At 40.5% G+C, this 13,068-nt stretch overlaps 1 protein-coding gene across 2 annotated transcripts in view; it reads right to left on the bottom strand.

The window, feature by feature from the left end:
* LOC137608808 (membrane-associated phosphatidylinositol transfer protein 2-like) overlaps nucleotides 1–13,068 on the bottom strand; it is a 38,635-nt gene that overhangs the window by 20,745 nt on the left and 4,822 nt on the right. The window contains exons 1-2 of one of the 2 annotated variants that reach the window (XM_068335389.1): nucleotides 7,866–8,099; nucleotides 1,720–1,946 (exon numbers count right to left, since the gene is read on the bottom strand). In XM_068335389.1, coding sequence (XP_068191490.1) covers nucleotides 1,720–1,797 — 78 coding nt within the window. In that variant the 5' untranslated portion in view covers nucleotides 1,798–1,946; nucleotides 7,866–8,099. Of the gene's footprint in view, nucleotides 1–1,719; nucleotides 1,947–7,865; nucleotides 8,100–13,068 lie in introns of those variants that run through there. The other variant, XM_068335388.1, reaches the window with a different exon arrangement.

Raw genomic sequence — 13,068 nt, 5'->3', positions numbered from 1 at the left:
TCAGCCATGAGTCAAACCATCAGGTCGTGTGTTAATTTTATTTATACATACATATGAAAAAGGACGGCCGGGAGTTTCATTTTCTCTGTGTTTCGTTTGCAAGCTACAAATGGATGTCATTTCTCGTTTCGCCGGAAACGAAGCAACAACGAACGCAGGCGGCCGGAGGTGATGGAGGAGTGTTGGGATTTTCTTGTGAATGTGACTCACCAGCAGGAGATGGAAAAAAAGCAGCGACGAGGAGCCTGCAGCAACTCCAAACGATAGAAATCAAATTGAGAAGATCTTAAAATCGCAGAGACAGTAGCGAGGATAGGATCGATTAAAGTTATTGTTTTTATTATCAATACAAATTTACAATAAAGACATTTTAAAGACATGTTTCATCTATTAGTCTTTTTTTTTTTAATATAAATTAGAATCTTGCAAAAATCATCACCACCAATCCCGTTAGTTTTTATAGTGTTGTTTTTAAAAAGCCAACAAACTTCCTGGTCACTGTCTTTTAGTACAAACATGGATCAAATAAAAAAGAAAAACAGCCCATGTTGATGATGACAAAATAGACGTGTCGCTTATTCACGGGCAGTTCCAAATTACAATCTGTTTTTACACACGGTTGTGTTATTCTGTCCAACCACAATATCCATGAATACACACACACACACATGCACTACATATACTGTGTATATATATATATATGTCTGTGTGTGTGTGTGTGTGTGTGTGTGTGTGTGTGTGTGTGTGTGTATATATATATGTTGTATATATATACTGTGTATATATATATATGTTGTATATATGTGTACCTATATTTAGAGCAAAACAGCACGTTGTCACGGTAACGACAACCACACCCTCAATTTCATCCTGCATCTATGTCTCTCTCTTTCTCTTCTCTCCATACCACAAACAAATGATGGCAGCCACTGCCATGCTGCTGCTGATGTCATGGGTTGCCATGCCAACCGGTGCTCAACTGTGACGCTGAGGGGTAGGAGGACTCCAGTACGATGTGTGTATGCATGTAACGATGTGTGTAATCAAAGCTGGTATTCAGGACGCATGTTTTTAATCAGCCCTTCACGTTCACTTCTATTATTTTTACGACTGCACCCTCTCTGTTACTGACACACATACTGGACATAAAATCAATTTGTATCCACCATTATGGTGCAATAATGGTGAAACATCATTAGTAGTACGTGCGCTGTATTAGATTTTTAAGTATTTTTATTTCTATTTATTTATGTAATGTTGGATAAGTCTGAATGAAATACTATTTTACTTTGTAATTGCTTATTTTTCCTTGATTCATTTGACTAAAAACACAGCAGTCGTGTTTCCTCGTTTGCATTTTCCCACAAAAGAGAATCAGTGTGTACTCAGTGGAGTGTGTGTGCGTGCATGCGTGCGCGCGCGTGTGTGTGCTCATGCTTATGTGCTTAGGTGTGTGCGTGTGTGTGTGTTTATCTGCACAAAATATCACGAAATAAAACACATCGCTGAAGCATATGGAGCACCATCTGGCCTGCAGAACAACACCGGACCCCATGACCCCCTTGTTCTGCTCCCGTATTATATGATGACATTTTAAACTGCTGACCCCCACCTTCACACACACCTGATAACACGCGATCTGATTCGTCATCCACCATTCCGTGATCCGAGACGGTAACGTGTAACACTTGTTTTGGTGTCCGAGGTGAAACCGCTCACCTGGATCATGTAGAGCTGGGCGATGCGGTACTCCTCCACGCTCATCGGCATGGGGATGCGATACTCCTTGATCAGCATGGTTGTGCTTGGACTGGACCGACTGTGCGTATTTGTGTGTTTGTGTCCAGAAGGGAAGGACTGCGGGAGGATAGTCGCTCCTCTCGGACGGCCTCGCTACCCCAGCAGCATGCTCAAACAGCGGGGATGGTAGTCAACATTATTCACATCTGAGGAGAAAAGAAGAAAGGTTTTAGCTTCCAGCGTTGCAGTAGGAGTTAGCATGTTTGTCCCGGGATTAAAGCCCTCGTACACAAGCCAATGCATCCTGTGTTTGTCCTCCAGCCCTCCTGCAGATCTATTACAAGGTAATCCACTGACCTAGCGATCCATCCCTGAAATCCCCCAGCAACCTCAATCCTAACTCCGTCTACAGCCTGAAGAATCAGCCAGGCTGTCGTCGTCACAGCCTTTAAGCACCAACAAAGATCCCGCTGTTTGGTTTTATTCTGCAGAGGTGGAATTAACATGAGCATACATTTATCCTGCTACTTCTGAACTTTCATTTTCCATAATAAGAGAATGTGTTGTTCAGGGCCCAATATATATATATTAATTATTAGATTAAAAGTATTATAATTGAGGTTTTTTTTGTCACTTCGTTTCAGAGCACAAAGGATTTCTCGTACCACAATCTACTTTATACCTCCTTCTAAGGTCCAGTCGGTCATTTGCTTGCAAAAATTAAAACTTCTTCCACCCCTAATCTGTGGATCTGTAGCTTCGCTGATCTCCCACTGTGTCCATTAACACAACACTATTTAGGATAATGACGTGTCGTTTGCCAACATAATCAACAACTGTCATCCTTTAATCTGATACCAACTCCTGTCAGTCCAAACAGTGTGACAAGGATGAGTTCAGCAGTCAAATGAAGAAAACTACATAATCTGAAGCAGATTAAGAAGGGCTGTAAATCTGAAGTTGTTTAAACATATGAGGAAATGGAAGGAAAATGGTGTTTGTGTACGAACTAGAATATTAAGCCTGCAGAGGTTCAAATTAGGGTGGGGATTAGTTTTCGGGGCTAGGTGTTCAAGTGTGTGTATGCGTCTGTGTAAAAGTTGTGTCTTAGGTTACGAAAGCAAATCACGCCTCATCATCACAGGATGTTTTCAATCATTTTATCAAAAGGGTCTCATAACCAGGATGGATTTCCTGACCAGGAATATTTTAATACCTTTCATTAACATGTTGATTTGATCAGACGCTTGAATCGAATGAAAGATGTTCTCAAAGGAAATCTATTACATTTCCTTTCGGAAATCTTAAATGCAGACAAAAATTTAATGGGACATTTTTTCAGGATCATTTTCTGAATTAATTCATCAGCACAACACTGAAGATTTCCATAAATCTGGCACATACAAAACACTGGGCAACTAATACATCGGCATACGACCCATCCTCCCTGCCTGAAGGAATGGACAATGTTTTGGAAACATGATATGCAAAACATGACTCATCCTAAAATCATCTTATAAGGGAAAAAAGATTTGTAGTAAAAAAACAAAACAAAAAGTGCTAATATTATGGTTAAAGTTTGGTGAAAATGGAATGCATGATTTGCAAGATTTGCTTTCAACAGACAGAGAAACTGATGACTGTATCTCCTCGCCACTTTTATACCAGAAGATAAAAGGGAAGGTGTGCTGCAGGGAGACTGAAGAGTGGCCACAAATGACATTAGGAAGTGATCTTCACAGGAGAAACTGAGCTGACTTGGCAGAAGCTCAGGCTCACCTCGGGTTTGAAACGCTGCTGGAGACCCAGACTAATAATTCTTACAGATCGGCAGCGCTGTGTCGTTTTCAGACTGCATGACTGAGAAGGAGTGGATTTATTCATCAGTACAAGACACTTAAAAACACAGCTGATGCACTCTGATGGCATTAGCAAATATTTAGCAAATTCCTGACCGGTTAAAAGAAGAATTACAAAATGTGGTGCTAAAACAGCCTTAGGTTCCAACTGTCATTAATTCCCCTAAAATCTGAGTGTGTGCTTGAGCTATACACCATGTTCTCTTCATTTATCCAAATGAGCTGATTCCACTCATGAATATAAGAAACAATAACCGGAGGGGTTAAAAATGCAGCGCTCTGTGTTGTGCAATCTTATTTACTGAGCTGACACGTTACAGCATCCAGATGGAGTGGCATTTCTCATTGAATCCTGTGAAGAATAAGTCCTTGACTGAAAAGCTATATATAGGAACTCAGTAATCCCCGTAATTCAAAAGTGAGAACAGACAGATGAAAACTAGACGAGCAGAGCCGTTGATGTCTTTTCCTCGTCAGCTTAGTGAGCTGTGAGTCAGCACATTAAAAGCAGCGAGAGGCCTGCGTTCACAGAAAGAGGACGAACTGAGGAAGTCGACGTGAGAGACAGTCCTGTACAAGTTTAGCTTTCCTGAAGTGTCCCTTGCCCTCCATGGAAATTGCTGGAGTAGTTTTTGTGTAACTGCTGAAAATCTTCCAATTTACCAATTTTAAACGATAGTTGAAAATAAATCTGGGATCCATGTCTTTTTTCATATCCAAGCAGAAAGTATAACGGGATGTTTTCGATAGAATGTTTTGTGCTTTTACTAAAATTCATGGAAATCTGAAGAGTAGCTTTTGCATAATCCTTCTGAAAATCCCAAAAACAAACCAAAAACCGTGGAAACAATGTTCTTCTTCCAGGTAATAAATGAAGATGAGGTGAGGATGTTACCACAGTTCATTGCTACCAGAATAGAAGAGCTCATTTTACATTTTACCTTTATTGCCTCTTCAAATTCACATCTAAACAATCCAGGTTGAGCTCCCAACGACAGCATATATGAGATCAGCTTCCCTGTGTACCGCTACACACTGAAACCTGCTTAAATGATGAAGAATGCATCTTATATTATGGTAATCAGCAATAAACACGGACACATTTGTGATGGTAAATTTTGTTTTATAAAAATCAACTAAAACAAACCGATGACAGGATTTTTTTTTAAAAAGTCACTTTCACCAAAAGAATCTAACAGAAGTTTACTAACAGACACCGAATCGCTTCATCAATATCCCATTTGAGAACAGACTGGGAAGAATTCCTGATGGTCTGGGAAGCGGATTAGCCCGCAGCAAAGGGCCAGCATTAAAAATGCACCAGGCGACAGGTAAAAACAACCCGGGGCATCTACTGTCCCTCCGAACCGTAGGCCAGGAGCCCTCCTGCCAGCTGGGAAGCAAATGGTAGGATTTCTGTCCATAAGTACCCAGCAGGCCGTGAGCGTAATGTGGCACAAAAGAACGACAGAGGAAATGACGAGCTGAAAGGAGGCTTATCAGGAGGAGAAAACCCTGAGAGGAAAGTGCTGCTAAACACCAGACTGGACTGGGACAGATGGCTCCAACCAACAAAGAACAGAAAATACATTGTCAGTCAAACTGGACTTTGCAGTGAATAAATTGGTGAAAGCGGAAATTTAGATTGGCCTGACGTCAGGTTCCCCACCTCAGTCATTATCCTCGTCCACCTCTGGACGAAAACGTCCTAATTGAGCTCACCGCCTAAAATCACACTATCAATTCCGCCTCCGCAGAGAAAATACAATGTCTCATCTGCGCCACTAAAAGGGTGAACGGCTGCCAGCTGCCCTCGATCAAAGTCCGGTGTGATGGCAGACTGAGAAGACCCAAAGCGAAATTACCCTAAATTTGCCACTGAGGCAACCAACTCGGAGGAAAACAGCTCTGGCCCATTACACACAGCACCACCTGCCAACACCTGGTTCCCAGGGGCCAACTTTCTGCTCAGCTGGCTTCCTGAAAAACGCAGTCCGGCCGGCCGCCCATCCATCCACATTAGAGTCATATGCTGTGCACTACGAAAAGACAGGTTTGTTGCTGCCAGACTTTCGACAACAGAAACTTACCATTTCTGGGTTTGTCTGTATCCACTTCTGTCTCAAACAAACCTCCAAAGTAACCTTTATTTTTTGTGCAAACAATTTGTTAGCTGCTAAGGCTGGCCAGCTAATTGCTAACTGGGTCTGTTACCTATCTACTTATTGTCTTTAGTAATGCTAGATAAAAGAATGAGAAATGCAAAGGAGAATTAAAACAGCTTTTGGCTATCAAACCAAAACAAACAGATGAAAGATGCTAAATCGCATGTGTAAAATGAAATTTGAAATTTTCCTTAATTATACCCATTTTAACATTTATAAGCTAAAAAATATAAGCAGTGAAGAAAAGTAATGGTCTTATTTAAAAGTTAATGTTAGACTGGTCAGTGTTAATTATACTAAATGTTTATTAGCACCATAAAATTAATGTTAGCCAGAAAAATTTGCATGAGCAAAAGTAATGTTTGTATTCGAGGTCATTTTAGAAAAAGAATAATAATAAAAAGTGACATTAATAAATGAAGAGTAATATTAGCATTAAGATTTATGATGAAATAAGTAACTTTAAAACATGAAAAAGTTGTAATGTTGTAGTTACTTACTAATATGCAAAAAAGTTACAAAGATTTTATCTAACATTAGGATGATTTCAAAATTTCTTACTCAGACAAGTATCATCAACCTCAACTAGAGCAACATTGTCACAAAACTATTATTGTAGCATTAATAACAATTTGTGTCAATAATGTTTGTTTATGAGGTTTATAAACAAAAGGAGTGATAGCATTCAAAAAACAATGTTAGTATAAAATTTAAGGTAATATGTGATTGATTTGTAGAAACATTTTTGCAAAAATAATGGCAGCATTAAGATTTAGCTTGAGGAACATTAACCTTCGCATGAATAAGAAACAAGTTTTTGCAGTGCAAAAGTACTTTTGGCACATAAAATAAGGAATTTCAATGCAAATAAAAGAAAACTCAGTGTTCCACAAGGCAGGATCCGTTTGAACAAAATGTATGTGATGCTAGTGATGAAAGTCATGTCAATGTTCTCAGGAGCAATGTTAGCATGTATATTAGTTGTTTAAAATGATATGCTGTATATGATTGGATCTTACATACTCAAACAGTCCCAGCTTCCCAAAACCTTCCAAAGAGTAAACAACTACAGATGGCGGATGGATACCAACGTCACAAAAAACTCCTACTTGGATCAATCTGATCGGTTAAACGCTAATCATATGGGACATTTGCTTTAGCTTGTTCCAAAAAACTCTAAATTATCCACCATCATATTGAAATCTACATCTATACTCTTTATTCTTTGGATGTACTGTATTTGCTTCTTCAGTGCAAGATGGTCTGATTGGATTTATGGGAACAAGTCAGATTGCATATCTAATGAATCATAATAATCAAGTATACACGGTAAAAGCTTATACAGTATATTGGCTTTTATTTCACATGCACTTAGTGTAATCTGACACATTTAAGAGCAAGAACGTATCACGTCATTGTTGCATGTCTCGGTCTGATGCTCTGTATGCATTAGATTCGGTTCTTTAACGGTGACATGAGTCGTGCTGCGATAACACCATCCCCTCAGATTTAACTCTGCTTTTGATAATCCTGACACACACGGGTTTAAAAAACGCAGCATAAACCTTCATATCTGTAGATGCTGGCTTGCCAAACAAATCACATGACATCCACCGCACACAGACAGGCCAGGGGATTACAAACGTTAGGGTTCATTAAATCTTCATGCAGATTTCAACATGTTACAGTCATGTCAGTCACTGGCAGCTGTAACAAAACATTACAAGAATCTTATTCTAATGTTATTTAATGTCTCCTCTGGACAAAGTATCCCCTCCTGTGGTTTTCGCAGCTCCATCCCATCAGCAAACACTTCTCAGAGATGAAAACTCACAGCACATCCCCACCAACAAGCATGACTGTCAAACATGTTGCACGCAAGACGGAGCAAGACAAGACAAGACAGGACAACATTCAAGTCGCTCATATTTTCACAAAAAGCTGAACCAAACAGAAGCCTCCTGCAGATCCTTCAACCTTCTCTTCCCACCTACATCAGTCTGCACTGGTGTGAGGCATCCATGTTGCTCCTAATCTACCAGCTCAGATGTTCAAACTAACTGAATGCTGCATTTTGATGTAGGAGAAAACAGATGTGTACCTCACAAAAAGGAAACAGCCGCCCAACTGATCCACTCAGCAGAGGTTTAGGGGCCATCGCACATCCTGGTCCCAAAGGGAGCAGCGTTCATCCACCCCATCTCTACACCCATCTGCTGTCAGACAATCCTCTCTGGCCCGCCTCCCCCTCCCCAACCGGGAAGGAGCTTCTCTTCTTAAATCCTCGTTGTGAAATAAGAGAAGGTATCGATTCTCTCTCTCCCCTCTACCTCTTCCTTCTCTTCTTCTTTCCCCAATCCACCTCTGTGCTCCCCCCCGTCCTCCCTCGCTGTCTCCTCCTACTCAGGACTGAGAGGAAGCTCTGTTACCATGGAGATGCATGAGGCTGGAGCCTGATTGGTGGATTCTGTTGTGATGCAGCGTGTTGGTGGCGCAGCCCACCAGACTGATTGCCTTTTCAGGGAACATCACTCCAATTGTTTAATGGTTGCACCTCGCCAGGGAACTTTTATCACTGGATTCAAATTAAACATTAGCAGCAGATTTCATATTTTTATTTAAAGCACAGACACTTCATTAGTAAATTTTAACACATGCATGATTCTCCAACTGTTTTTGATAAATATACTCCCAGAGACTAAATCTACATATTTGTACTATTATATTAAGAAATGTTATCCGTGTCCCCTGATTGATTTTATTTTCCTTCTAATACCTCTAGAAAGGAAGTCTGTTTCATATCCAGGATGTATTTTGTAGAACATGGTAAATGAGGGAATTTGATAAACAAAAATTGTGGAAACGATGTATTACATGTGAAAGTTGATATAAATAAAGATGATGAAACTGAAACGGAATTTTTAGCACCCACCACCGTGTTGCTAAAAACCTTCAGAATGGCAAATAGACTCATCGGGTTTCTTCATTGTAAAACAAGTCTATCCAGTAGAATATCAAACCAAAATAAAATATTTTAATACTAGTAGACAGCTTGGTTTTTATTTCCAAATGGATTATTTTGTTTGTCACACAAAAATTATGGCATTTTCAATCAAATTGGCCAAATTGGGTTTATTGAGACAGCAAGCATATTTGTGTTTTGAATTTTTATGATTGTAATTGTGGCTCTCAGGCAGTAATCAGACAGCTGTTGGTCTTGGCAGAAGTATGCGGTCCACAGAATTCCCCAGCTACATCACTAACCACCACTGTGCCGATCTTTCATGGAAATGTGTGAACACTTTTCGCAAAATTCAGGGAAATCTTGGGTCTCATCCTAATATATTTATAGTGAGATTTTTAGAACAGTTCTGCTTAAGGGTAACGTGTCAGAGAAATAAATCCCAGGTGTTCTTAGTCTAGAAGCACACAATTTTGAAAAATTTTGATTAAAAAAAATTCTGATTAAAAAAAAAAAGAGGCTCAACACGTTGATTCCTGAACTTCATGCCGGCAACACATTTCAAGCAAGTTGAAAAAGAGAGCTGGAATGCTGAAAATCACCAGAAACAGGTGATAAAATCATGACCGGGCTTGTTTTCTTTTCAAACACTCCAGACATTCAGCGACACAAAGCCAAGAAACAGGTTTGTTTAAGCTCTGGAGGACAAAAACTGCACAAGACTGTATTTTTATGCACCACAAAATATATCAAAACCAATAAGTTTGCACTTTGATCACAAACGAGAAGCTGAGATCAAATCAGGATCTGAATCATTGTAGTATTCACAGAATACTACAGTGAATACATACAGGACGTGCTTGAATCACTTTTATCTGTGCTGCCAAAGGCCGATCACCTGCTCTGATGATCATGCATCTATTTGCAGGATATCGTGACCATCCTGCCGTGAGTCTGTCCCACCTTCATTGTGCACAGCAACAGAATGAGCCAGCTGAGAGGTGTGAATCAGTGAATGGAGAAACCTATGCAAATGCTTCCAACCCAAGCGGTAGCGCTGATGGCGCTCCAGCACCTTGGTGGATACCGCAGAGGCGTTCTAGATTTACTGTATATCATGCTTGACGTCTTAAAATGGAAAACAGGAAATAATCTGAGTTGTGACCAGATTTCTGATCGGGTGGGATGATAAAATACAAGGAATGACACGTTCTTTCAAGTCTGAGTCTGTGCCTGGAATATCTGGAAACTATTCAGAGGAAAGAATGAGAAACATTCATAGCAACCTTTCAAGGAACCAGAAAGTCGTGTGACTCAAAATTAGCATTTTTGCAAGATGGGTCAGTATTTTTTTGAAAATGGGGGGTGAAATGTTGAAAAATGTTTCATTTCACAACGATAAAGTGCAAAAATAAATAAATAAATAAATAAATGTATCCATTTCCCCAGTGAAATGACTACACATCCCTGAAACAAATAATCACGCTTGACAAACAAACCAACAACACGAAGGAGGTAAGTCGAACGACTTGCGAGTAATTTAAAATCTAGAGTTGCTGGTTGACAATGACTTTTTAGCATCCAGCCTGCTGTCCCTTTGCAGATATGAGGGTATCTGACTGTCAGTCTTCAGAATATGTGCCTTTCCAAAAATGTCAAACGGTTCCTTTAAGGATTCTGGTGAAACCTTTAGAACAAACGTCAAATGATATTCAGGGTTTATTTATCAGTGAAACCCATAATGACTATGTGAGAAGCAGAAGGTGGAGGTATTTTTGAACCAGCTGCAGGCGTAGGATAAACCCTATGACTCACATGACTCCCTTTATAAACCTCTCTTTAATTGCATGGAGCCGACACGTCTCAGGGGGTCTGAGGTTAAAAATATCCCACCTGCAGACGTTCTATAGGGGATCGAGCAGCTGCAGCTTCATCTGTAAAGACATTTCAGATACTGTCAAGAGTTGAGAGTTTGGTGGAAGAACCTGAAGATATCTCGGGACAACAGATCCTCAGAGATTAAATCTGCTTTCATACCAGCGAACATCGAGGAAGGATGGGAATGAGTACTCTGATCCTGTGCAGAGGTACATCCCTCTCCTCGCTCGCTTTATCTCTGAGCTGCAGGGATGTGCAGCCTCAGAATGAAATGACATGTTGACGGGTGCTCCACACAGCACGAACACGCACACACACACACACACACACTTTATCTGAGCATCAACAGAGCACACGATAACAAAATCAACCTCTGCCCGATAAACACCACAGTCCAGCTCTGCATTGGGAACATCTGCCACTGTTAACGGCTGTTAATTTGTGATCCTGTCAGGCACATCTTTCCTCACCAGACCTGCGACTCTTCCAAACACACAAGAGATGAGGAATGCGGGTACGCCTCCATCATAGCTGCAGCAGCATGTGTTTCAATCCCCAGCGGATCGTCGTGGTTATTTTTCACCTCAGCTCAGTGTTGTGGAACCGAAATACAACATCTTGCAACAGACGACTGCACAAGACTTGGGCTTGTTAGACCGTGGCCAGTTTGAGCATCTATTCTGTGCTGCTGTAGAGAAAATCACCCGTAGCCGTGTTCTGTCACTCCCTATTGTTTACACACCTAACATGGGAGCTAAAGCAAAATCCCAGTGGGTGAAACTCCTTTCTTCCACCACCACCCCAGCAGCCACTTGTGGAAAAGGTTCAAGATGTTTGCTCACCACTCCCCAGTATGCCTACGTAAACACATGACTGGTGAGTGATGACATCAGACCCCAGAGGTCAGCTTTAGTTGTCCTTCCACTGTACGGAACGTTTGTGGCTACTCTTCCAAAGGCTGAACGTGATCGGTGACATTTAACCCCTCCCTATCTGCGTTTGCTTCCCTCTGTCACAAGACATTTGCTTGATGATTTGTTGCACTGAGCTGGAAATATCACCACCTGGAACAGCTACAACAGTGAAATGTGGCTCGAAATCAGATGCATCAATATTAAATATCAATCACAGGAGACATGTAATAGAGTACTGTTGATTTATCGGTACTTTTATCTAAGTAAAGGATCTGGATACGTCCTCTGGTAGTACTTTGCAGACAGAGAATGTGTTTTTCTAACAACAGATATGAGATGTTATCAATGACCTGCCGTCCATCTCCAAAGATGATTTCTTCCTGTGAATGAGAAACCGATGAGACTCAATGAGAGGCTGCTGATGTTCTCTGAACGAAGCAGAGACAGGAGAGTAAGAATTAACAACCAGAAATGGAACGCAAGTCATTTCATTACAAGTTCCTTCCTCAATAAATCTTCAATTTGAACACACACACACACACACACACACACACAAATCCAATAGGATGTGAACAGAATGGAATATATGAGGAAATGTTATTCAAAAAGCTGGTTTCTGTTCGCCCTCAGTCAATGTGATCAACACATCACAACATAAAAAGCAGCAGATCAGAGTGAATGGACGGGGGCTTGACGTGACGCCTGGGTGATGAGAAAGGAAGGGCTATTTTTAGCTCAGGGCGGTGTTGGAGGTGGTAGGGGGTGATGGCAGCATGATGCTGGTAGGGAGGTGGTGGTGGTGGGGGTCTGAGGTTAGTTGTGATGCTACTTAAATTGCTCTTCTTTCCTGCATCCCGGTAAATGGCGGCAATGCATCACTGTCTGGCCAGGGAGTGGGGGGGGGGTCTGCTAATTAGTACTCATGCCGTTCATCTTGACCTTCGATTGCTTTGTGCATCCATAATGGTTTCCAGCGCATGAAAAAACAAGCGTTGGAGGAGTAACTGAACAGATATCCACTGATTTATGCGGCTAATTTTCAGGTTTAGATAGGGGAAAAAAACAAACTTTTGTTTTAAAGATTGGACTGCTTCCACTCTTGGATACTTTAATGCAGCATGTTGTGATTTACTATGGGTGAACAGCAGATTACAAGCTGAAAACACAATTTTATAAATTGCAGAATCACTTATATGCACAAACAAAGATGGAACATTACTTTAGCTATGTATTTTTATAAAAATGAACTACTTGTCCCTGGTCTATTTTACTGCAAAATGACATTCTCAGCTTTATAACAAGAAGATATATGATTATAACGCATAAGGGTGTTGTTAGAATACGTAATTACATTGATATAACATAAATATCTTGTAATTACATTAAATTGTCTTTGTAACAACACATATATAAAAAGATTTTCGCAGTAAAACATGATTCAAATTTTTTTGTCCTTCTCGGCGAGATAAGTTATTTCTTTTACTGTATAATCTTTATTTAAATGGACCTACTTCGACTCAATGATCAGTTGTTCCTATTTTAAAATCCGA

The sequence above is a fragment of the Antennarius striatus genome, chromosome 15 (assembly GCF_040054535.1).
Source record: "Antennarius striatus isolate MH-2024 chromosome 15, ASM4005453v1, whole genome shotgun sequence".
Classification (NCBI taxonomy): Eukaryota; Metazoa; Chordata; class Actinopteri; order Lophiiformes; family Antennariidae; genus Antennarius; species Antennarius striatus.
This window is presented reverse-complemented; position numbering and strand designations above follow the sequence as displayed.